The sequence below is a fragment of the Podarcis raffonei genome, chromosome 7, assembly GCF_027172205.1.
Source record: "Podarcis raffonei isolate rPodRaf1 chromosome 7, rPodRaf1.pri, whole genome shotgun sequence".
Classification (NCBI taxonomy): Eukaryota; Metazoa; Chordata; class Lepidosauria; order Squamata; family Lacertidae; genus Podarcis; species Podarcis raffonei.
In genome coordinates this window covers 22030963-22057251 of record NC_070608.1, presented here as the reverse complement: position 1 = coordinate 22057251, position 26289 = coordinate 22030963, and the positions used below count along the sequence as shown (strand labels likewise).

Below are 26289 nucleotides of genomic sequence, written 5' to 3'. Positions count from 1 at the left end.
ACCCAACTCAAGCCTATTCCCTCCATCTCTGCATAAGTACCGTATTTTTCGCTCTATAAGACGCACCAGACCATAAGACGCACCTAGTTTTTGGAGGAGGAAAACAAGGAAAAAAATATTCTCAATCTCAGAAGCCAGAACAACAAGAGGGATCGCTGCGCAGCAAAAGCAGCAATCCCTCTTGCTGTTCTGGCTTCTGGGATAGCTGCGCAGCCTGCATTCGCTCCATAAGACGCACACACATTTCCCCTTACTTTTTAGGAGGGAAAAAGTGAGTCTTACAGAGCAAAAAATACGGTAATTATGGTCGTGCTCCAAGCAACAGGCAGGTAAGTTAGCCTGTGAAATGCGGCATTGCACCTCCCTGCCCCATGCCTCTGTAAAGTTGCATTTTAAGCTACAAAGCCATTTTATTGCTTTTAAATCAGTGTTTATTGGCATGTTGTGACATTTAAACCTTTCACTCTTTTATAAGTAAATGTTGCCATTGCAACTAGTGTGCTTATTGCCAGCTCTCTGGAGCAAGAACCTTAGTATTGATTGTTCCTAAATCCCCTTCGTTCTCCCTCCTCCCAATAAGCAAGGTACGCACAGCAAGTGCGGTCCTGTCTCTCTCTGTGCATGCTGTTTTCTGCTCTAAAGATACCAAGAGTAGTAGTAGTATTAATTCTACAAAATTAGCTTTTTCTTGAATAGTGTGTATGTACAGACACACTAGCAGATTTCACAGCAAAATGCACTCTGCACCTGCTCAGGAACCCTTCCATCATTTCTTCTTCCATATGTTCCAAGGTTAAGCCTGCTAAAATCAGATGCCAGAACTGAGCTCTGATCAATCTTGCTCCAAAGATAGCTCTAGCGGGAGGAAAAACTGTTCTTTATTTAAGAGGCTTGGAGGAGGTAACCTATTTCCCCAAACCATCACCGTTAACTGCAGGCTCATCTCTTGGGGGTGCCAGTTATATACCCCTCTAGGCCTGAAGAGGTAAAAGGAAAAGCAAGAAAATGAAGCAGTCTTCTCTTATATCCATCAAATCTGTCAATAATTCTCAACCACCCTGATAAAAAAACCAAAACCCAATACAGTAGCAATTCTGAAACACAATTTTCAACCCTGTGAACAAAAGTCATTCATTCTCAGTGCGGACAGGACCCAATTCAGATCTATTATTTATTTACCTCTGAGCGTTAAAGATGGACTAAAGGTCATGGGAACCCTGCTCTAAATAGGAATGTACTTCATGCTTACAGGAACACTTTTAGTTTACTAAAGGCCCACTCATTTCCCTCTCAAGGCTGCTGCAGCTGCTTATCCCTCACAATTTATAACCCTCAGTCAAGGAACTGCCGCAGCTCATCTGCCTGGTGGCAAAGGCGGCAGAGGGTGTTTGAGACTGAGCCACCCTCCTTTCCACTCACAGCTCTTGCCTGTCACAAATTAAGAGTCCTCAGCTAAGGCAGCACTCCATCTTACCTACTTGGAATTCTGGGAATAGGCTTCAGAAAGCCACTGCCCTGAAGGTCAGAGGTGAGGTTGGACGTGTGCCACACTGCCCACCAATATTAGGCAATATGTACCAACAAGTTGGGGGATCTCAGCCTTGTCAGATGGACCTTGGAGCATTTCCCTGCTTTGCCCCTCCTTCAAGTACACATGGGAGCTGGGCACAAAATGGTGGCTCATGGAGCAGATCCATCTGCGTTCCTTACAGCAGGACAACCTGAGCGCACAACCTAAGTGGAAATTTGCATTTGACCTGTCATCATGCCATGAATCTATGTGCTAAGTTGCTCCATACATTTGCATAAAAATAATGATCCGGCTTAGTTCATTCATCTGCCTGAAGTTCTCCTGAATAAAACACAAGCCTTGATATAGTGAACAGACCCTTTCGTCATTTTGTAGCTTTCCTCGTTTGCCTTGGTGCCCCTGCTTTTCAACCAAAACAGACTTTCAAAGCAGCTTAAAATCAGAATCCAAAGTAAAGGTACACTAGGGATTCATGGAAGCCATTAGCTGATGTCCTTCCTCTAGAAGTGGGCAGAATGTGTTACAGGTAGGGGCAGGGAGCAGGAAACTTAGGTCCAGGATCTAAATGCCTATTAAGCCCTCTCAACTCTTCCCAGGCCACACCCCTCACCACCCCTACTTCCACAAGCACTTCTGCCTGGTGGGAATGTATGTGTCCATGACCTCTGATAATGCCTCTTGGCTGCCGGGGTAGAAGACAGTAGGGTGGGTGGGTATGGAAAGAATTTGCATTCATTTCTCCACCCACTTTCATCTTTGGCCCTGCCCACCATGTGCATGCAGCAATGGAAAGCTGTTCGGATGGGATTGTGGCCTTTGGTTTGAAAAAGATTCCCCATACCTGAGAGACTAACTAGCACAAGTAGCAGATTTGGGGCCTAGCTGTCCTCTACATTTCCCAAGGTACACTGTCTTAGGCTACGGCATAATTGCCACACTGTTCATTCTGGTCTTGCGCTCCTGTCACAATAGTTAATAATGCTTGGAGTTCGGGACCAGAGTATAATTATCTCAAGAACATCCTTAGGGAAGGCAACATATAAAATCCACTGGCACATTCAATTTATGGATTCAGAAACAATGCAAAGCAAGTCAAGAAACAAATAAACCCCAAGTGTATCATTAAAAAGTTGAGAGAGGTTTGAGTGATTTTTTAAACTTGCGAACTATTTTTTAAATACAGAATTAGAGCCACTGGGCTGCTTTCAGCCTGCACAGACAAGTGGATGAAGCTAGTTTACACCAAGATAACCAGTGGTCCCTTAAAGCCCAGAACTGTCCACTGTAACTGGCAGCGGCCTTGCTTGCATGCAACACTAAGTCACAGTTAACGTTAACCATTGTTTGGTTAATAAACCATGGTTAAACCTCAAGTCATCTCCCAGCCAATCATGCAAACCATGGCTTGCCAGGCCACAGCCTAGTTTCTCTTCCCATTGCCTTCTCCACATCTCCCCAATATCCCAAACATCTTCACAGTTCACTAGCAATTCCTCACTGGGCTCACAGCCTACTTACTATTGGCCAACTGTATAGAAGAGAGTGTGGAAACCCTGCTTGGACACTCTTGGCAACTGGCTCTTGCCTCTCCCATGACTCAGGCAGGGGGCTGTACTACTTTTGATAACTGAGTTCCTTTGTCTGGAGAAGGCAAGGATGATCCCGGGCGACCTTGGTGGAATTCAATCTCACTATTATGAATGTTCCACCTGTGTAAGCTTTTCAGTTTGCCAGATGGAATGATCTCCCACTTTCCTTCCCTGTGTGCTGTTCTTGACCCACCCACCCCTAGTCACTTTCAGGGATGTATGGGGGTAGGAGAGCGGGGAAGGCTGTTGCACAAGCAGAAGTCCTAGAGCAGTGCTTCCACCGACAAGGCTCTTCAGGTACAAATCTGGCCCCTTGTGTGCAAATAAAGCACATGTCCTACCAAGGAGGAATGACCATTTGCCAAAACTATTATAGCCTGCTCTTTATTTTAAAAATCTAACTCCAGAGTGGGTTACAGTATAATATGCAGTAACATAGATTACATGAAACCAGGAAGCATAAATGCCATAATAAAAGACAGCAGTCAGTGAGGCCAAAGCTGCCCAACTCCATGTCCAAGGTCAGTACAGGTTGGATCTGTGTAGAAAGGGCATTCTACACTTGGACTGCCAGCATATTTTGTTGCCTATTACAGGTGTTGCCACCTATCACAGATTCAGCCAACACTAAGGGCAGCACCACCTGGGCTCCCTGCTGAAATACAAGAGGCACCAATAGTACTGGCATTCCACTGGCTCTTGAAGACACAGCTGTTTAGGCAAGCATTCCCCTGAACTCAAACTTCCTGATCCAATTGTTTTAATTGATCTTTTAATAGTTTGAATTGTTATGCTTTTTGATGGACTTGTTTTATTGTAAATTTTAATTATGAATGGTTTGAATGATTCGATGGAATTGTTTATTATGCATTTTAACCATGCATGGATTTTATAAATGATTTTATACTTGTAAACTAAATAGAGGCCATTTGGGCATGTAAACTCTTTACAAAGTAATAAATGTTTTAATTTTAATTTTTAATTGTATGTTTTTATTATTACAAATGTGTTTTCCAAGAGCAGGTGGTCCTAAACTATTGAGGCCCATCAGCCCATGATGGGATTTATGGTCCAAAATATCTGGAGGGTAGCAGGCTGCTTTAAACAAAGTATACTGAGTGCTCTTTCATGGATATAAATGTATATAGGTGAGATACCTTGGCCTTACATCTAGGGATGTTTTCACTAGGTCTGTCACAAATGTTTTAAAAGATTTGTTGATTTATTTCCAAACATAAAGGTAAAGGTAAAGGGACCCCTGACTGTTAGGTCCAGTCGCGGACAACTCTGGGGTTGCAGCGCTCATCTCACTTTACTGGCCGAGGGAGCCGGCATACAGCTTCTGGGTCATGTGGCCAGCATGACTAAGCCGCTTCTGGCAAACCAGAGCAGCGCACAGAAATGACATTCACCTTCCCGCCAGAGCGGTACCTATTTATCTACTTGCACTTTGACGTGCTTTTGAACTGCTAGGTTGGCAGGAGCAGGGACCGAGCAACAGGAGCTCACCCCGTCGCAGGGATTCAAACCGCCAACCTTCTGATCGGCAAGCCCTAGGCCCTAGGCCACCCACGTCCCATGTTTCCAAACATAAGTGACCCTTTACTTGAAGCTGTCTGTTTGCTGTGTGTACATGAAATACATATGAAGGCAGGAATGGGGAACCTGTGGCCCTCCAGATGTTGTTGGACTCCAACTCCTATCAGCCCCATCCAGTATGGCCAGAGGTCAAGAATGATGCGAGTTGTAGTTCAACAGCATCTTGGAGGGCTACATGATCCCTATCTCTACGAGGGATGCTGTATATGTGATGAAGCACACCGGTCTCTTTCACCACCCCTCTTTAGAAAAAGAAAACTCTTCCATAGTTTGGGCTAGCCTTTCTGGACCCCAGGCAACACCCACAACAATTAGAAAGTACCTGTAGACATGCAAACGAAGCAGAACAGCACAGTCTCTGATTAAAAAACAGCTTTGACAGTTCTGGAGGGCTCAGCTCGATAAAAGTTTCACATCAAACTGTTTTCTGTTATCACTGACAACTTCATTGCTGCAGAGCATTGCCAGGAAGCTCCTAGAAGTTCCTGCAATTGCTTTGAATGTCTGGCTGGTATTGATTGCTCAGCTAATGGCAAAAGCTTCTGAACAAAACTGCAGCTGCCAATTTGTAATTTATGACCATGAGCGCCTATTTCGGACAACCTTACTACTAGCGCACCTGAGCACAGGAAGTGGACAATAGTCAGATACGGGGTTTACTGAGCCCAACAGGGCAGCCCTTATCCACCTGGTGCCTTCCAGGTGTTTTGAACAGCAACTCTTGTTGCTGTGGCTGATAGGAATTGTAGTACATAACATCTGGAGGGCACCATGTTGATGAAGGCCACAACAGGAGTGATATAATTAAGCTTGGGCAAGGGTCTCAAATAGAACCCCCTGCACTTTCTTATAAAATTAATTAATTTAAACATTGGTTGGGGTTTTTTTGTTTTTGTTTTTTAAAGGAGACAGGACTGGGAAATGGGGATGAATATGGGAAAGGTGAGTTTTAGCTTCTAAGGAACAAGGCACTTGAGCCTTCCGCACAGGAGAACTATGTAAATAACATGGCACTGCTTTCTTTGACTTCCTTGGAATTTTCTCTCTGCAGAAAGTAGCTGTTTTGTGAGACTGCGTGTCAGAGGAAATGCACACTGTGTTCACACAGCAGCTGACTTTTGTGGCTTCGTTCTTTGTTCTTCCTTTTAACCAAAATAAAAGGGCAAGCAGATTGAAAGCGTGTGATCTTCCTTTGTGGGGAGGAGGAGAAAAAAGCGATTCCGTAAAATCTCCTTCATGAAATTACATGGATAAATTCCTAGGGAAATCAAAGTCTTGCACTTAATTCAATGGCGCAATAAGTAAAAAACCAGTAACCTATTTCTCTTCATTTCCTGTATCTTGAAATAGTAGCAGACAATTAAAATTTAAACACATACACACAATATACTAAGGAAGTGATATTTGTCCATTATCTGTTATATTTACTAACACTAATTCCAGGCAGCGCGCACAAGATTACAGAATTATAGGCCACAGGTTTATAATAGTAGTGTGCCTAAAACATACTGCTCCATAAATATAAAGCTTGCAAAGACTTGTTTTACTGAAACAGAAATTACATTGAGACCTAATTACATGTTTTACTTTGGTAGTGTATGAAGAGACTAAGCACAAAGTCTAGCATTTGCAGGTGAGTCTGCAAAATTCAGGTACATTTATATGAAGTTGGGGGAGGGGGGAGAAATGGGTGGGAGGGCAGCCAGCACCCAGCCCCCCTCCCAAATCTTGACAGCCTGCTAGCTTTGCAGCGGCCACTGCGCTCTTTCTGATTTTGACTTTACCTCTTCTGCTCTGCCCATCATTTCCCCCACTGCAACAACCCACATACATTTCAGAAAAAGCTGGGGTAAGGCTGATAAAAATACGAGCCAGCCTCCTTTCCCATCCTCCAACATCACTCTCTAGCTTCTGTCTGCATTCTTCCTGCCACAGTATCTCCTGCTTTTGCGGCCATGTTTCTGCTGCAGCTATTTTAAATTGCTGCCTTTAAAAAAAAAAAAGGAAGGGCTGTGTTTGTTTCAACACAGCATGTGTCCTTTAAAACACACTGAACTGTTACGTGCAAGAAAACTGAGGAAAGGCAAAACATCAGGCATAAGAGGAAATAGAGGGAAGGATCACTGCTGAATCTACTGAATCACTGATGAAGTTCCAGGATTTTCCCAAGGATGCCCATACAGAAGAAGAGAGTGCCTACTGCTTATGGTAAAAAATAGGGCAGACAAGATCTAAATTGTACTCAGAGTAAGACCAGCAAAGGAAACAGACAAATAAGCAGATTTCTGCATCCCCATCCCTTTCAACGTAAAGAGTTTCATCTTTCAGACTGCAACATCAAAGTGGCAACCATGAAGCTCACTGGGTGACCTTGGGCCAGCCACAATCTCTCAGCCAAACCCACCTCACAGGGTTGTTGTGAGGATAAATTGGGGAGGAGAAACATGTACACCACCTTCAGCTCCTTGGAAGAAAAAGTGATATATAAATGTACAAAAAAATTATTTTTTGCATGTATTGCCTGCTGTCACTCAGATTCAATACTTTTCATTCATACGTTCTCTTGCTAGTCAAAAGGCTAAACAATTAAGGCTGCAACCCTATTCTTGGGAACTTACTCCTGGGTAGACATGCATAGGATCGCACTGGTAATGCTCTTAAGAGAATCACTGATTCCAAACACGGCTCTCTTAAAGATTCATCCAGCTGCATCCTAAGAGCTCAATATATCACAAAGCAGTACCCCCCACAAGACTTTTTGGTTCACCCCAATAAACTGGGTGTTGTTGTTCAATTAAAAAACAACAACACGTTTTCATGACATTGGACAAAGTAATGGAGTGAAGAGTGAAATATAGAACATTTCACCCTCAACACAATCTTTCTTGTTGGGTTTGCTCTCCATCACTCTACAGGTGATAAATTTAAGGTGTCATGTATATCAAAGTGTGAAAAAAAGCTGTTTGGCAATTCATAAATACCACAAAGTGAAGGGTTTCTTGATATCTTAAGTGCTATTTAATGAATATTTCAGAACTGGCATTTCCTGAATAGACGAGGGGAAGGCAATTCTTTCTCTCATACATTTTAAAACTGCATTCCAATACATCCTCCCTCAAATGCATTTTTTTAATAAAAAAACCCCCGTGTCATATTATAGTGCAATTACTTCAAGTTTACTGTTAATCATTATTCAGCCTAAGGTGTGTGGTCTGTATCGACATTGTAACAAAGACTTTTTGGATGCCTATTGCGATCCATAGCACATTAATTTGAGGCATATTTAGTTAAAATCAACTCAAAATGGCTGCAATCTTCTGCATACAGGAAGCAAGACCCATCAAACTCCATAGGTCCTACTTCTGAGTAGAAATGTACAGAACTGTGCCACATAAGCATATTTTAAACGGGAATGCAACATAGTTTATTTGTAGCATTATCTCAATTCCTGCTGCACAGAATAATAATAAATAATAACAACAATAACAACAATAATAAAGCAATAAAACATCAAACATTAAAAACTTCCCTAAACAGGGCTGCCTTCAGATGTCTTCTAAAAGTCAAATAGCTGTTTATTTCCTTGACATCTGACGGGAGGGCGTTCCACAGGGCGGGCGCCACTACCGAGAATGCCCTCTGCCTGGTTCCCTGCAACCTCACTTCTCGCAGTGAGGGAACTGCCAGAAGGCCCTTGGAGCTGGACCTCAGTGTCCAGGCTGAATGATGAGGGTGGAGATGCTCCTTCAGGTATACTGGGCCGAAGCCACTTAAGGCTTTAAAGGTCAGCACCAACACAAAAAAGGTCAGATTTCACAATAAACCATAGTGTGATGTGAACGAGCCGAGATGAGTCATTATTAAGGCTCATAATAATAATAAATTATGTTCGCTTATTATTTCACACAATGTTGCACGGACTGATCTTTTTGTTGTTAAGATGGTTATTTCAAATTGTTTCTGAAGGAATGGGTTTCCCAAACCCAAAACTGACTGTGCAGGCGTTTTTAAACTGCACCAAAATCCCCATTTCTCCTTAGCTAAAATGCATAAACTTTAGCCGTTGAGCAAATGCAAAACAAGAACACAGCTCTCTCCCTTATCAGTTTGACGGCAAGACTGGCCTTGACTTTACCAGTAGAACAGACACAGACATATCTTATGTTCTGACCACAAATGACGGGGAGACCCAAGTCTGGGACTAACGCCAGAGCATGTTCTCGGAAGTAGTGACCTTTTGCTCCAAGATAGGAGTAGGAACAGGAATATCCTTTTATGGTCAGGAGTGCAGGAAGGAAATCCCTTTTATGGTTGAGAGTACCAGAGCAGGAACATATGTGATGTCAACCTGCACACATAGGCTGACGTGGTTGGAAGGAGGGAGAGGGTGCCTGGAGGATATAAATACTGCATGAAACTTGTCATTTCTTTGGACTTGCTGTGGACTAATCACGCAAGTGCCTTCTGCTATCCGGAGAGCAGAATAAACTCTTTCTTTGAACCAACTCGGTGTCATTTTGACTTCCTTCCTCCTGTCCCGGAGCAACGCAGACCCAATCAGTGAACTCCAATAAGGCTACATTTCTAGTATTTGTTTTGAATTGCTATGCTTATTTTGTGAGCCACTTTGGGCATGATTTTGTAGAAAAATGGCATACAAATAAAGTGATTGTGATGAGCAAAGGGGATGAGTGAAGGCCTGAACCAGGCACTTACTCTGTCTTTTCCTGCTTCACCTACAACACCCAAACCCGGGAGTTAGACACAGGATCTGAGACCAACAGATACAGAGCAAAGTTGTTCCAACTGCAAATATGTTTTCTCAGATCACTTCCCTTGTGACACTACAGCTTGATTCTGCAAGCCTGCTGGAGAGGCTGCCCCTTTGCTGCCAGGGTATTATTTGCAAATGTTTTCAGCAGGTGACTCAATTCCAGAGACTACCTCTTTGACATCATGGAAAATAAAAGGAGAGAGATGTAAGTAACAGCCTTTCTAACGTAGGAGTGGGTAACAGGAACTTCACTTTTTTTATTTCCCCTTTTAATTATGCCTACATACAATTGCACTTCAGCCTTAGGGATTTTGGAAAGTCCTGCTGGAATCAATTGGGTTTACTTCTGAGGAAACCTGGTTAGCATTAAGCTGAAAGCTAGCTGGCTGTCTTAACTGCAGAGCAATAAATCATGACATTGTGTTGTTACGCAAAGGGGATCATTATGCCCAGTCCTAAACTTTTATATGCTGGTGTGGCAGATCATTGTGTCAGGCGTTAAAGAAAAGAAAACAAGTTTGCAGCCTGAACTCAATGTGTTATTTGCTAACCCTGAATGTCAAGCATAGTTGATTGTATATGGATTTCTTTTGCTGGTCCCATAATATCCCCAACCATTTTTCACAGAGATGTCTAAATCCTCTCCAAAGGCTTCCAATGAAAGCCTCCCAATTCTCTCTAGTCGTGTATCAACATCTGCCCATCGCTTTAGGCTGCCATCACATCTTGCATTTTTATTCTGTATTTTGTAATGTAGAAAAGGATGCTAAAGCAATGCTGAAGGTTTCTCTTTCAAATGTGTTAGCTGTCAAGGGAGTAACTGGAATTTCAACGTTAAGGGATAGCTTAATTATTTTTCCCCTACGATGCCCTCACACCCTCCAAACCTTGATTTCTGTAAAGTGAATTCTCCTTTCGTAACAACTGAGCTGGGAAGTATGGCTCACTTCAATCTTACTGGGGTTTTTTTTTGTTCCATGGTTAAACTAGGAACTGTGTGGCAAACAACTTGGACTTGGTTTACACAGTACAATAAGCCAAACTAAGGCTGCATGCCCACAGTGGTATATTAAATTTCCCCATTTCACTGTTAATTTCTGCACTGTATTTGTGCTTTCACATGACAGAGAAGTCACTTCTGGAAATCTGGTGGAGGTTCAGCATTCGATTCCATATTAGTAATTACTTTCGGGGGGTGGGGGTGGGAATCTGTTTGCAATCCCATTATCCTGAAATATCGGGAGTGCAATGTGAAATTTAGGGAGGTATACTGGCATACAGGGATGCGGGTGGTGCTGTGGGTTAAATCCCAGAGCCTAGGACTTGCTGATCAGAAGGTCAGCGGTTCGAATCCCCACGACGGGGTGAGCTCCTGTTGCTCGGTCCCTGCTCCTGCCAACCTAGCAGTTCGAAAGCACGTCAAAGTGCAAGTAGATAAATAGGTACCATTCCAGCGGGAAGGTAAATGGCATTTCCGTGCGCTGCTCTGGTTCGTGGCTTAGTCATGCTGGCCACATGACCCGGAAGCTGTACGCAGGCTCCCCCGGCCAATAAAGCGAGATGAAGAAGAGAAGAGTAGAAGAGTTTTGGATTTGATATCCCGCTTTATCACTACCCGAAGGAGTCTCAAAGTGGCTAACATTCTCCTTTCCCTTCCTCCCCCACAACAAACACTCTGTGAGGTGAGTGGGGCTGAGAGACTTCAAAGAAGTGTGACTAGCCCAAGGTCACCCAGCAGCTGCATGTGGAGGAGCGGGGAATCAAACCTGGTTCCCCAGATTACGAATCCACCACTCTTAACCACTACACCACACTGGCTCACGCGCCGCAACCCCAGAGTCGGCCGTGACTGGACCTAATGGTCAGGCGTCTCTTTACCCTTTACCTTTATACTGGCATACGGTTCTTTCCTGACACTTTCATGGGGGGAATCATTGGCGAACAGAAGCATGCTTGTGCCAAAAGAGTGAAGGAGGGGCAACTCTGTCCAATGGTCTTCATTACCGTGCAACACCATGCACATTGGTATGAATGAGATTTGGTGTGACATGCCAGTGTATCAGCCAAAAAGCTATAGTTCTGTAACACAACAGGAACTGCAGTGTGAAAGAAATGTTAGAAAACAGGGCAGAAACCCTAGTATTATATTAGGATACCTGCTCTGGGCCTCTAAACATTTTTTTCCTTCCTAGTGTGGCACACACATGCTCATCACTGGACCACTATGTGATGGCTTGCATGAGTACTGTTTGCCAGAAAGAAGCAGACAGCCTATGTTGCTTATCGCAACATGAGAACCGGCATTTTGTTGTGGCTCCCTACTTGTGAAACGCTCTCCCCAGGGAGGCTTATCTGGCACCATTGTTACATATCTTTAGACACCAGGCAAAAACATTCCTTTTTCATCAACTCTTTGGCTTCTAATTCTCTGTGGCCTTTTTGTGTGGGTGAGATGTTTTAATCTAGTTTTTAAAAAACAGAATTGCCTTTTAGATATTTTTTTTTAAATGCTTGTTTTAATATATGCATTTGCTTTTTGCTTAAAACATTGTAAGTCGCTTCGATTTGCTGTGGCCCAAAAGTGACTAATGCATTATAATAATAAATCTAATCATCACCATCATTATCGTTCTGAAATGACTGAAACATGGTTACTCTTGAGATAACTGCCAATTATCACCACACAGTATGAAGGCTGCCTCTTGGCTTTCCATGACTTCTAGGCCATGTGCTCCCTCTTCTGGAGAAGTATAAGGTCACGTAACCAGTCAGATTTAAGCATTCACAAGCTGCTCATCATTTCATCCCCATTCATTCCAAAGTTAACAGATAAAACACGCTACGTGCAGATGCAGAACAGAAGCCAGAAGTTGCATTTCTTCCATAAAGTATTGACTGAGCTTTGAAATGAGCACACACCAAACAAATATCTTATTCAGTGAAACTCTCCCAGAAAGGGAAATGCTTTTCTGTAATCATAATTATCTGGGATGGCAGATAGCAGAAACAGGATTATTCCGGGCTGGTAGGTGGATACCAACTTTAGCCTCCCCAGTCCTCTTCTGAACTTGGAGAACAGCAGCCTATTGGAAGAGCCTGAATTGGTCCAGGGAGAGAGGCGAGCACAGAATTGGGACCGTTCCCTGGGCTTAAAAATGGCTAGCTATGCCATGGGTAATTGGTCTAATGTATTTTTAGCAAAGCATGTGGCACATCATTTAGGTCTTTTTGGGCATCACTATGTGGGCATGAGCTAGCCTGGAGAATGCTCGGAATCACTGATCATATTCATGAAAATAGCAATTAATATAAAAGTACAAGCAATTATGCTTTTTCTACATGGTCAGCAAGCCAGGTAACTATATTTTAAAACATTCTGTCTAGTCAAAATCCTTTGCATAGATATGCTGTGGCTAGCGATCCTGTGAATAATTCAAACGGGGCATCATTCCATCATCAAGATTTATGTCTTCAAAACGCATTCCTAGAAGGATGGACAGGTGCGATTTGATTTTTCATAGACCATACCTTGTAGCTTTGGGGTCCCAAATGACAATGTCAGCATCAGAGCCCACAGCTATTCTCCCTTTCCTTGGGTACAGGTTAAAGATTTTAGCTGTATTCGTGCTGGTGACTGCCACAAATCTGTTTTCATCCATTTTGCCACTATGCTGCAAAGAAACCAAAAATAGGCATCAGCAAGGAAGTGGATACATAAGCCTGTTGCAAGCAAACTCACTCTCTATTGAGGAGTGCGGGTGGGATAACCTCACCCAGAAAACCTCTAGGCAGAAAATTTCAATATAAAAAATGTAAACTCCCAGTAATATGCTGACGAACACAAATACAGCACCTAAGTAGTAACTCTTTGTAACAGAAATCTTCTTTTGGGGAATAACCAGTTCAACACTGATAGTCTTGCTCCTTAAAACTATCTGTTCATTTGTGGAATGAACAAAGAGGCAGTGTGGTGTAGTGGTTACAGTGTTGGACTAGGACTTGGGAGGGTTCGAAGCCCCATTCAGTCACGAAACCCAGTGGGTGACGTCATGACCGTCATTATATTCCAGCCTAACCTACCTTACAGGGTTGTTGCATGGATAAAATGGAAGTGGGGAGAGAGAGGTGTGCAAAATACCATGAGCTCCTTAATGGAAAGGCGGAATAGTAATGTAATAATAAACTAATCCCATTTGCTAGGCATCAATCTCCAGAGTGAATGGGATAATAAATGAATTTCAGTCATCTGTTGTTCACTTATTCAGAAAGTTCATAGCCCAAAGTTCCATACAACTATTCTGAAGTGAAAGAACAACAGCAACAACAACAACAACACCACTGGTTCCGTAAGAAACCAACTTACAGTTGATTCATAATCATCTGTACCTTGAATCTAGTTCAGAAAGGAACTGCCTAACCAATAGAGTTCACATGAGACTGGCGCGGTACAATCCAAAGAGCTAGTGCAAGAAAACAGTTTTACATTTTGGAGCTACTGTAGCCTCCAAACAACCTTCAAGGCAGCCCCTTGCAGATTATGCTAGAGTAGTCAAGTCAGACAGTTCCCAGAACATGTGTCATAGCAGTTTGTCCTTCAGTAACTTCAAGTCATGTGTGCTATGGAGAGTGAAAGAGGTGTCTGAGCAGGGCCGTTTTACCCATAGGGGTACGGGGCCAAGAGGCTGGGGCCCGAGAGTCCGGGGAAGAGCCCACCCATTGGTTGGAGCGCTGTGGCAGGCTCTTCTGCTGCAGGTGGCTCTACGCCGCGAGTTTGTGGGCGACCGAGCCAACGAGATGCTGAGGTGGCCGGCTGGGTCCGCCCTCCTGTGCGCCTGGGACTGGGCAACCGGCGGGGGGTGCCAGGTGGATCTTTTTGCACCCTGGCACCGTATATGCTTAAAACAACCCTGTGTCTGAGGATTTAAGTACCTCCTCAGAGGCAGGTGGCTAACTTGTCACTGCTGCTTATATTGCTCCCCATTCCGTCTGACAGCAAAATAAATCCTACTCACCACTCCTTTTTCCCACACAACCGACATCCTGTCCTCCACACCATTCACCCCATTGGGGATCTTGGTAAAATCATCCTTCCCCAAGGCCTTCTGGCAGATGTCAAAGGTACAGTTATCTGTCGCTGTCACAGTTAAGTCACCACTGGAAAAAAGAAACAATTCCAAGTTAGGCAAATCTGAACATTCAGAAACAAGTTGGTACAAATGATGGACAAAGAATCAATCACAAGATACTGGCTTGTTTCTCGTGTTATAGCTTTCTGTGACCATGCAAACGTGCTGGTTCTCAGCAAAGAGTTTGAACTTGCTTTGCTCCTCTCTGGTCCTTTTAAGACAGCCCAGCTCAGCGTGTCATCCAAATCCAGGTTCATGGTTAAGGTCTCTTCTCCTTAAGCGCAACCTATCATCATAGGACCAGCCTTGGCTATATGTAGCTAAGGATGTCCCTGTGCAGAGCAGCCACCATAGAGCAAACTGCCATCTGTATCCACACAACAGACTTCACCAGTTGGCTGCCACATGGCTACTGTTTTTATTTTGATCATTTACTTAAGCTGGTTATACCTTGCTTGGGAAAGGCTGTGGCAGAGTATCTGCTCTGCATACAAAGCATCCCTGGTTCAGTCCCTGGGGTCTCCAGGTAGAGATGGGAGAGCCCCTTGGATAGCTGTTGCCAGTCAGTGTAGAGCCAGATGGACCAATGGTCTGACTCAGCATAAGGCAGTTTCCTACATCCCTAAACCATGCTAAGACTATATTTCCAAAGCAGACCACTTGGATCCACTTGGATCAAAACCTATTTTGACAATAACAACTGCAAAAATTAAAATAAGAAAATGAACAAAGCATTAGATGCATGCAGCACAGCAAGTTGAAAGACCAGCAGAACACAGAAAAGAAAAACCAGCAGTCCATTATAAGATGTCTTCCAGAACAGAAATGTCTTCTCTAAAATGAGAAGGAAGTTAGCTTGGAGGATCTCCTCAGAGAGAAATTTTCAAATCTGTGGTGCTACCACAGAGAGGACCCTGCCCAAGGTATCTTGCTGCACACTTATTTGCTGAATGTTTGTGGCATGACTGGGCCCAAATAAGTAGGACTGGCTTCAACTCATTAATGGCCTTCTTGCTAAGGTATCCAGATGCTCCTAAGAAGTCACACGTGAGTATTTTACATGTACATTGCATTAGCTTACTTTGCCAAAAGATTCATCAGGAAGTCTGGAGTAGCAGGATCCGGCCTCAGGGGTGGGCCCATGACATGTGCTGCAGCATGGGACCATTCCTTATGCCAGTAGTGAGTGCCATCCGTTCCAAGGCCGGCAGCTATAGGCTCCCCATAAACAACTTTCCCTGGTGGAGGGGGGTAAGAAAATACATAGATTAAGAGGAGCAAACTAACAATGCAGGCTTGCAATATTGTGCAATGTACTGCTGGCTACAATATAGCAACATTTGGTTACCAGATATTTGAATATATATATTAAAAAACCCCAAATTCTACCAATATGGGATTCTATAGGGCTCTATCACACATCAATCTTGATGTTTGCACTATGAAATGGTGTATAAAAGGGTGATAACAGATTGGTCTTCTGGCCTAACAGAACTCTGATGGTGCAGGGTTCCTGATTGCAATGAGGCTTCTAAGCCTGTTCACCTGAACAGGCTTAGAATCCCCCTTTCATGGAGCAGACTAGTACAGTGTAGGATACTGGGGGGCGGGTACTTGTGTACATGTTTCCCCCCCACTACTTTAACCCCACATAAATTCAATCCAAATACATGAGCAAGGCTGGGGGGGGGGGAACCCAGCTAGATGGGTGGGGTATAAATAATAAATTTATTATTTATTACAGAGAATCTAGAAACATGGGAGTTCTGATGACCAAAGCTGGAAAAAAACACACAGAAATTAAACGCTGTATTATGTTCACATTTTATTCTAATGCCTATAAATTTCAGAAGTTGCTTAATGGTTAAATTAGTGGAGATACGGCAAAACAGTCATCACATTAATCTGCAGCAGCCCAATGGCAAGAGTGCTGCAGCCCTTGAGAGATTGGTTTGTTTAGTTTTTGCAGGCAATAGTTATTTCCCATGCTCCCTTGTCTCCTCCTTTCCACTTCTCTCTTGCTTAGTTTTTCTGACCTCCTGATGTTATGTAAGGAGGAGGAGATGTTTTCCTTTTCCAAGCTTGGAAACTCAGAAGCCTGCCAACTTTCAGAGCAAAAGGTTGTTGTGCCTGTGTAGCTGTGTCTCCTACGCACACGGCCCATAACAATCTTGGCAGGTAGGGTGAAGCCACCACAACCAACAAGCTCAGAACCTCTAAGCAAAAAATAACTCGCTCAAATCATGATTACATGGAAAGAAGCCCTGCTGGATTCAATGGTAGATTTACTGCCTAGTAAAAGTGCTTTTAGAATTGTGGTCTAAGCCTAGTGTGATAGGCAGGGATGATTGTGTGTGCACAAATCTGAAGAGTGGCAGCTGCAAAACCTGCAGAAAGTTACCCTAGATGATGGCGGTGCAATTTAAATACCAAAAAAAGATTCTAAGCAGTTTACAAAGTATAAGGAATGGTTATATAAACATTAAAACAGCCATGATCCATAATTGAGAGCCAGTGTGGCATAACTGTTAAGAGTCTTGGACTATGACCTGGGAGACCAGGGTTCAAATCTCTACTCAGCCATGGAGCTCACTGGGTGACCTTGGGCCAGTCACCATCTCTTAGCCTTACCTACCTCACCGGGTTGTTGTGGGGGTGAAATGGGGAGAAGAAGAACCATGTAGGCCACCTTGAGCTCCTTGGAAGATGAAAGTGGCATATAAATGTGGTAATTGAAAATGAAAATAAGTCATAAAAGAATCCCATTAAAGCAGAACTAAAACAGGAAGCTCAGGTTGAGAGATCAACGGAATGGCTGTGTAAGAAGGTACATCTTCAGAAGCTGGTGAAATGCCAAAAAAAGACGGAGCATCTTGTTTTCAGCTGGGAGTGCATTCCATAATACCAGTGCCACCAGAGAAACACTCAGCCTTCACTTTACCACAAGCAAATCATCATTAAGCCTGTGGAAAGACTAAACAGGTTCCATCTAGCACCCAACGGTCACTTTTGGCATAGAAGTGGATCAATACCCTGAGCTGCATCCCCAAGCAGCAGAAAAAAGGGCATTAGAGCTGTCTCTCTACGCAGGTGGCGCTGTGGGACGCAGGTGGCGTTGTGGGTTAAACCACAGAGCCTAGGGCTTGCCGATCAGAAGGTTGGCGGTTCAAATCCCCGCGACGGGGTGAGCTCCCATTGCTCGGTCCCTGCTCCTGCCAACCTAGCAGTTTGAAAGCACGTCAAAGTGCAAGTAGATAAATAGGTACCGCTCCAGTTGGAAGGTAAACGGCGTTTCCGTGCGCTGCTCTGGTTCGCCAGAAGCGGCTTAGTCATACTGGCCACATGACCCGGAAGCTGTACTCGGCCAATAAAGCGAGATGAGCGCCGCAACCCCAGAGTCATCCGCAACTGGACCTAATGGTCAAGGGTCCCTTTACCTTTTACCTGTACTTTCAGGGTTTGGTATGAATGCCAATAACATACGAAAGAATATGGAAGGTACCCTACAGCCAATCCTTGATTAGGAGACAAATTAAAAGATTATAGAAACTTCATCTGTTGGCATATGTTCAGTGAAGCATGTTTGATACTGTCACACTGTAAGTGACACTGTAGGCTGGGATAGGAACCCATGGCTCTCCAGATACTGCTGGACTCAAGCTCCCACCAGTGCAGCCAGTGGTCAGGGATGATGGGAATTTTAGTCTAGAAATATATGGAGGGCCAACAGTCCCCCATCTCTGCTGTAGGAATGCTGCTTTTTAAAAGAGAGCTGTAGAGGTGGCATGAAGAGGTATTCCTGCCTATGGTCTGAGGGCAAATGAGGCAGCCATGTTGTTGAAAGAAAGCAGGTTTATTTCTGGTCAGCGTCTGGATGGGAGACCACCTAGGAACTCCATATATGCCACTTTAAGGAACGAAAGCAGGATGTAAACACACTTTTAAAAAGTCTAAATAATTATTTAATCCCACTCTGTCACCTCTGGTCAAAAATATGTTACTGGTTTCTGAAGCACTATTAATCCCCTGAAAAACAAAGATACAATGCTACACACATTCACCTTATTATCAATTCTCTAAAATGAAGGTGTCTGTTTCCAGGCTCAGAGCCCGTGGAAATGGCCATGAATTTTAAAAACGCCTAGCCCATTCCATTCTCTATTAATCTAATATAGCCCTACCTACATTATTAGTGAGGGAGCCCCACTGAATTAAATGGGAGTTCCTTTTGAGAAAGCATGCTCATGATTACACTGTTAATATATAAAAGCAACATCATTCTTGGATCATCGGAACCCCTTTCCAAGTTCAGAAGGACCCATGTTGTCCAACCTCTCTGCAATGATTCAGTGGGCAGAGGGGCATCAAAGTCAATTTAAGCCTTCAGTCAGTCCTTTTAATGTCTGTGCCGTATCAGAAAATACCTGTTTCGCCACTTGCATGGCTTCAGATTTTACTGTTTAGTTACCTCACACAGCCAGACAGCTTGGGACCTTTTGGAACAAATATGCAGAAATTTCTATGTCATTATTAATTTAAAAGATCACTCCTGAGACAGAAAAGAGGATGGCAATGTTCATGCTTAATCACTGGTACATCGAGGATAATGGGGCCTGCATATCTGTAACTAACAGGCTAAACTACAACCCCATTTAGCAGATACAGCCTGGATTTGGGTTTAGACACTGCTACTCGTCAGCTAATTATTTTTCCTTCATTCTTTTTAAATAAGAGAGGTACTATGGCTTGAGGCTGTGTGGAAGCCATGATCTCTGACTTGGTTACGTGAGAACTGCTTGGCTAGTGGTGATGCTTACTGAACTCACCATGCACTCAGAGCAGATGGTAGCTTGAGAAAAACCAGGCCCAAGTTCAGACCAAGGCAGAGAAACTAATCAGATACTTCATTGTTATTTATGTTGGCAGTTGTAGCCTAAATACTAAAGAAGCAGGCCTGCCTGGTTGGACTATTTATTTATTTTATTTATATCCCATCCTTCCTCCCAAAGCAGCCCAGGGAGGGCAGGAAACACACTGATGATAAAACTATTAGAACACCTGAAAACAAAGACAGTTATCCAATTTCCAGATGTGCCCCTGGGAGGCCCCCAAAGGTTTGGGGAGGCCTGATCAATAGTATATGCACTTTAACATCTACAGAATTGTTGACGTTGTATACGCAATTCAGACCGAGAAAACACGACACCATGCAAAGATTCTACCTTTCCCACTTCCAATGATTTTGGACTGCCCTGGGGATTTTTTTTTTATTATTTTGTGCTTTGACCTACATATTTTGGCTGATTTCACAGTTTCTTGTGCTTTTACAAAGTTGAAGAACGGAGGATGAGAAAGCGGGCTCCACAGCATTGTCAACAGTGGCATCTAGTGGACAAATCCAGTGCAACATGGCACAGAAGAGATGTTTTCCTAATTCACGGATTTAGTGCAGTGGGCCAGCTACTTATGCCAGGGTTCGGATTTGGGGGCCCATGTGCAACGGCAGAATCATGCAAAGTCAGGAACCCTCAGAACTACACGCTGTGAGGCGCAGGGCACCCTTTTTACTGGCCTCCAAAAGTCCACACAACTCCTTCCCACAGACCGGTAAGCGAGGCACCGCCATGCTTATGCAGTGCCTTCCCAAAGATGGGTAACCGAGGCGCTGGGCTTGGTAAAGAAGATGCAAGAGCTCCAGTAGCATCCCAGAGCCCTCACACTTCTAGTCCCCTAAATGTTCCCAGGAAATTAGAGCATTAAAGTATTATTATTATTATTATTATTATTATTATTATTATTATTAAACAATTGAAGTTGAATCCTGACAAGACAGAAGTACTGGTTTGGAGGGACAGGGGGCGGTCAGGTGTGGAGGACTCCCTGGTCCTGAATGGGGTAACTGTGCCCCTGAAGGATCAGGTGCGCAGCCTGGGAGTCATTCTGAACTCACAGCTGTCCATGGCGGTGCAGGTCAATTCTGTGTCCAGGGCAGCTGTTGGTGCTGACCTTTAAAGCCCTAAACGGCCTTGGCCCAGTATACCTGAAGGAGTGTCTCCACCCCCATTGTTCTGCCCGGACACTGAGGTCCAGTGCCGAGGGCCTTCTGGTGGTTCCCTCACTGTGAGAAGCAAAGTTACAGGGGAACCAGGCAGAGGGCCTTCTTGGTAGTGGCACCCGCCCTGTGGAACACCCTCCCACCAGATGTCAAAGAGAACAACAACTACCAGACTTTTAGAAGACATCTGAAGGCAGCCCTGTTTAGGGAAGCTTTTAATGTTGGATGCATTACTGTATTTTAATATTTTGTTGGAAGCCGCCCAGAGTGGCTGGGGAAGCCCAGCCAGATGGGCGGGGTATAAAGAATAAATTATTTTATTATTATTAAAGTATGGTGCCTCCTTCCCAGGGCTGGGAAGCTTCTGCCAGGCCTAGGGAAGGAGGCGTGATCCTCGTGCACATGGCATCATGATGCCGTCCCCCATTGCCCTTGCAAGCTGGTGCCTCTGACCCCAACGAAAAATGTCACCACACACCACTGAGCGTGAGGGCTCCAGAATGCTGTCAAAGATGAAAATGCCTTTAAGATGAGAGTGCTGTTGTCTTTGGAGTGCGTGAAGGCACTGTTTATCCAAATATTTTTAAGAACACGAGAAGAGCCCTGCTAAATCAGGCCAATGGCCCATCTAGTCCAGCATCCTGGAAGGGTTAATTCCTAGTGTGTAAGGCAGAGTAATTCCTTTGCCGGCCAGATTTTCCCCCTGTAGTTTTAACTATTTCTGCCTGACACCCAGGGATTGAATGTCAAACCTGGAGATCTTAGTAGCACCGGTTCTGCAGCACCTCTGCACAATCTTTAAACACGCTGGGTCAGAAACGTACCTTGCCTCCGTGCATCTGCGATCACCGTGGCTGCAGACTTGCTCATCACATGAACTACGTAGAGAGGGCAGTTCACAGAGTTTGCTATGGTGATTGCTCTCAGCGTGGCTTCAGCTTCCACTTCTTCCGGGCGACACAGTTGGTGCCCTTCTGGACCAGTTATTCCCAGGGATAACATCTTCTTTGCACCCTGCAGGCCAGCCACAGCGACACAGAAGTTAATGTTGCTACCAGTGGAAAAATTAATGACTTCTCTGCAACTCTGGTCAAGCTACCCGAGTAATTTAGAAACCCCAATAAGTACAAGATTTGAAAATCATTTGTACTGTGATGGTTAGCAACTTAGTTAGCTACGATTTGTAGTTTATCAGAACAAATGCCTATGTGCTTGATTTTTCTGGATGTTTCATTTTTTAAAAACACAGAAGGCTTTGGAAATATATGTTGTGTTTATATCTTGTTATAAACCACACATATTTGCTTTTGTTCAGAGATGTCTTTGGGCTGGATCCAGATTCACAGCTCATTCCTAACCATGCTTATTCAGAAGGAAGTCTTACTGAATTCCATTTAGCTTACACTAAGGCAAGTGGAATTAGAATTGCAGCCTTAGTGATGCTTAGAGTAGACCCACTGAAATAATGTCACTTTGGTCCCAGTGATTATATTGTAAGTAAGTACCGTATTTTTCGCTCTATAACACGCACCTGACCATAACACGCACATCGTTTTTAGAGGAGGAAAACAAGGGAAAAAACATTCTGAATGAAACAGTGGATGTATCATTTTTGTGCTTCATGCTGTGGCCACAGACATGTGATCTGATGGTGAATTTGGGGTGACCCAATGCAAAAATCCTGAGAATTCCTGTGGATCCATGCTTTGTAACCACGTTTTTGCACCATTGCAGCCCCAGGCAACAGTGGGTGCGTGATTTTTCTGGTGCAGGCTGTAGCCATGGACATGCTATGTGATCTGATGGTGAATTTGGGGTGATCCAATGCAAAGATCCTGAGAATCCCTGTAGATCCATGCTTTGTAACCACATTTTTGCACCATTGCAGCCCCAGGCAACAGTGGGTGCGTGATTTTTGGGGGGCAGGCTGTAGCCATGGACATGCTATGTGATCTGATGGTGAATTTGGGGTGACCCAATGCAAAGATCCTGAGGATCCATGTGGATCCATGCTTTTTAACCATGTTTTTGCACCATTGCAGCCCCAGGCAACAGTGGGTGCGTGATTTTGGGGGGGGGGCAGGCTGTAGCCATGGACATGCTATGTGATCTGATGGTGAATTTGGGGTGACCCAATGCAAAGATCCTGAGGATCCATGTGGATCCATGCTTTTTAACCACGTTTTTGCACCATTGCAGCCCCAGGCAACAGTGGGTGCGTGATTTTTGGGGGGCAGGCTGTAGCCATGGACATGCTATGTGATCTGATGGTGAATTTGGGGTGACCCAATGCAAAGATCCTGAGGATCCATGTGGATCCATGCTTTGTAACCACATTTTAAGTGGGGAGCGAAGGAAAAACAAAGAAGGGACATGAGGGGGTGTGCAGAGAAGCAGCTGGCTAAGAATGCAGGAGAGGGATTTAACGGGAGGGAGAAAAGAAAGGCAAAAGTTTCCCCCCACCCAAGCCAGCCATCTCTCTCTCTTTCTCTCTCTCTCTCTCTCCCTCCCTCCCCCCCTCTCTCTCCCTCCCCCCCTCTCTCCCTCCCCCCCCCCTCTCCCTCTCCCCCAGCAGCACCGGAGCACAGAGAGGAATTAGAAGGAACACACTCTGCTTTCCCCTCTGCTTGCCTGGAGGGGAGGGGCTTTCCCTGCTCTTTGTTCCGTTTCAGCAAACACAGCAAGGAAACAGAGGAGGGTGGGCAGTAGGACCCTGAGGCAGAATGCAGGAAAGCAGCCACTTCCTCTTTTCAGGTTTCCCTTCTCCGTGAAGCGCGATTTGATTTTTGCCTGATTTTTCGGCTCCAGGGACCACACATTCGCTCAATAACACGCACAGACATTTCCCCTTCCTTTTTAGGAGAAAAAATCTGCGTGTTATAGAGGGAAAAATACGGTAAGTAAATTTTTGTTTATACCCCACCCTCCCCAGCCAAGACCGGGCTCAGGGCGGCTAACATCAAATGTCAAATACATTAAAACACAATCAAACAATTGATTAAAATACAGCTTAAAAATTAGAATCAGGCTAAAATTAAATGACTGCTCATGAAATTACAACCATAGGGGTCGGGAACCTCAAGTATTCATCCATGTTGGTCCCATATGAGCCAATAAAAGGGCCAAAGAGGTCCGAAGGCCAGGCAGAACAGCTCTGTCTATTGGGTCTACTTTAAGCATCCATAAGGCCCTATCTGCACAATACATTTAAAGCAGTATCACATCACTTTAAAGAGTCAACTCTGGGAACTGCAGCATATTAAGTCTAGTGACTCTTGATAAAGGTAAAGGGACCCCTGACCGTTAGGTCCAGTCATGGCTGACTCTGGGGTTGCGGCGCTCATCTCGCTTTACTGGCCAAGGGAGCTGGCGTACAGCTTCCGGGTCATGTTGCCAGCATGACTAAGCCGCTTCTGGCGAACCAGAGCAGTGCACAGAAACGCCGTTTACCTTCCTGCCGGAGCAGTACCTATTTATCTACTTGCACTTTGACGTGCTTTTCAAACTGCTAGGTTGCAGGAGCAGGGACCAAGCAATGTAAGCTCACCCCGTCGGGATTCAAACCGCTGACCTTCTGATCTGTGGTTTAACCCACAGCACCACCAGCGTCCCAGTGTCTGTTGATAGCAGACTCCTATTCCCCTCTCAGAAATGCAATTCTCATAGTGATTTGACCATCAATCCTCCTTCCTAGGAAACTCTGAAATCGGTACATTTGAGAGGAACAGGTGTTTCCAAACAGCACCCTGAAAATGACAGTTCTCAGATTTTGGAGGGGAAGCCATGAGACCCTTTGTGCTAGCCCTGCCTTCAACATCACAATCTCCCACTAGCTCCATCTCTTCTGACTGCATATTTGGTGAAAGTCTGAAAGGGGGTCTGTGAACATTTGGCTGTGCATACATAGGCTCCTCTGGATGACAGAGTTCCAATTACACAGGGCTCCCAGTCATACGAGAAGACAATGCACTTTCAGCTGAAGACATGTAGGCTGCCCCTCCAGACATTAATTGAATGTGGGAAGGTCAGGAGGGGCAGAGATGGCAGGGCCAACATGCCCAGTTGCCCTCTGCCCTCTGTCTGTTAGCAAAAGGTGTGTAATTTACAAATCGTTACAATCTTAAATACACAGGTATTGCTGCAATCTGTTGCAGGGTGGATGAATGTTCCTGTGTCACCTTGGAGATAGATAATTACCTCTGCAATCAGATCCCCATTTTCTGCATGGACTTGAGCAATCGCACCGATTTGTTTGCACTGAGAAAAGGCAGAGTGTAACTCTAGATCTCCAACCATATAGACACCTTTATATGCCATAAACATCTTAAAGGAGTTTACACCCTTTTCCTGGGCTAGGATTTTCATCTCTTCTTTAACCTGAAAACACAACAAAAATTGTTAAATGTTCAAACCTCACAATATCCTCTTGAATTTATTTGGCATCAAATCTTACCATCTGATTGGCTAAATTATTTGAGTGTATTATTTGACAGAGATATTTTTACTTGACTGGAAGAACACCAAAATTTCCCAGGATATTCTTCAGGAGACAGTAAGATTTCTCTCTAAAATGTTGTACCCAATAATTATGCAATACTTTAATGACATGAATTAATTCCTGTAGGGACTATGACACTTTTTTGGTTATGTATTTTTGGAATTCTTGTTTATTATGAAAAAAAGGAGCTATTACAATATTGTTCAATTAATTTTTTTATAATTAAATAACTTTTAAATAAGCTTTTTTTAAAAAAAATTCCCAGGACTAAATCCTCTGGCTACTTTAGCACACCCATCTTGGAAGGCTTCACCCCTGGGCTCCTGAACATGGTGAAAATTTAGTTTATTACATGTATATATCATTTCACACATCCAAAAGTGTCTTGAAGCAATTTAAAGTTATGAAATACAAAATACATAAAACACTTCAATAAAAGAATACAGATACAAAATACTAAGGGTTGTAGCTAAAGAAGTTGTCCCATTCATATAAGCTTGTGAAACTATTTATGTATACTACTACTGTGGCCTGTGTTTTGTTAGCCCCAAAATGGAAAACGAGCGAGGTCCCAGCCATAGAAGAATGGCAACTTAAACTGATGGAATACACACAGCTTGCAGATTTAACATATAGAATAAGAGAACAAGAAGAATATATGTTTAAAGAAGCCTGGAAAATGTTTACTGAATATATAGGTGAAAATTGTGTTCATTTAAAAATGCTGGTAGCATTAAGATAAGTTCAACAGTGAAAACAAGTTTTGATGGATGTAACAATGGATTACTGAATGGCTTAGTTCATGTAAAATATGCAGGGATGCACGATATGCAAAATGAAAGAGAAGAAGGGAAGTCATTGATTTAAGGTTGTTTAAATGAATATTTTGAAATGTAAATCAGAAAATGTAATAATATATATATAGAGAGAGAGAGAGAGAGAGAGAGAGAAACATAACTTTCTCTCCCTCTTCTTTCCTCACCAATCCTCACGCAAACCCCCATGTCAAATCTGCTCCAGCAAGCAGGCAGAAACCCTAAAAGAAATCTGTGGAGTGTGCAGGAGGGAGAAGAAGAAGGGGAAGGACCACTGAGCAAGCTGAGGTCCATGGGTGAAT

At 43.9% G+C, this 26289-nt stretch overlaps 1 protein-coding gene across 3 annotated transcripts in view; it reads right to left on the bottom strand.

Annotated features, from left to right (window-relative positions):
- Positions 1–26289, bottom strand: part of DPYS (dihydropyrimidinase) — a 46722-nt gene that overhangs the window by 6740 nt on the left and 13693 nt on the right. For 2 of the 3 annotated variants that reach the window (XM_053395463.1, XM_053395462.1), the window contains exons 3-7: positions 24872–25051; positions 21499–21688; positions 15701–15857; positions 14506–14647; positions 13022–13164 (exon numbers count right to left, since the gene is read on the bottom strand). In XM_053395463.1, the coding sequence (XP_053251438.1) occupies positions 13022–13164; positions 14506–14647; positions 15701–15857; positions 21499–21688; positions 24872–25051 (812 nt within the window). Of the gene's footprint in view, positions 1–13021; positions 13165–14505; positions 14648–15700; positions 15858–18056; positions 18135–21498; positions 21689–24871; positions 25052–26289 lie in introns of all 3 variants that reach the window. The other variant, XM_053395461.1, reaches the window with a different exon arrangement.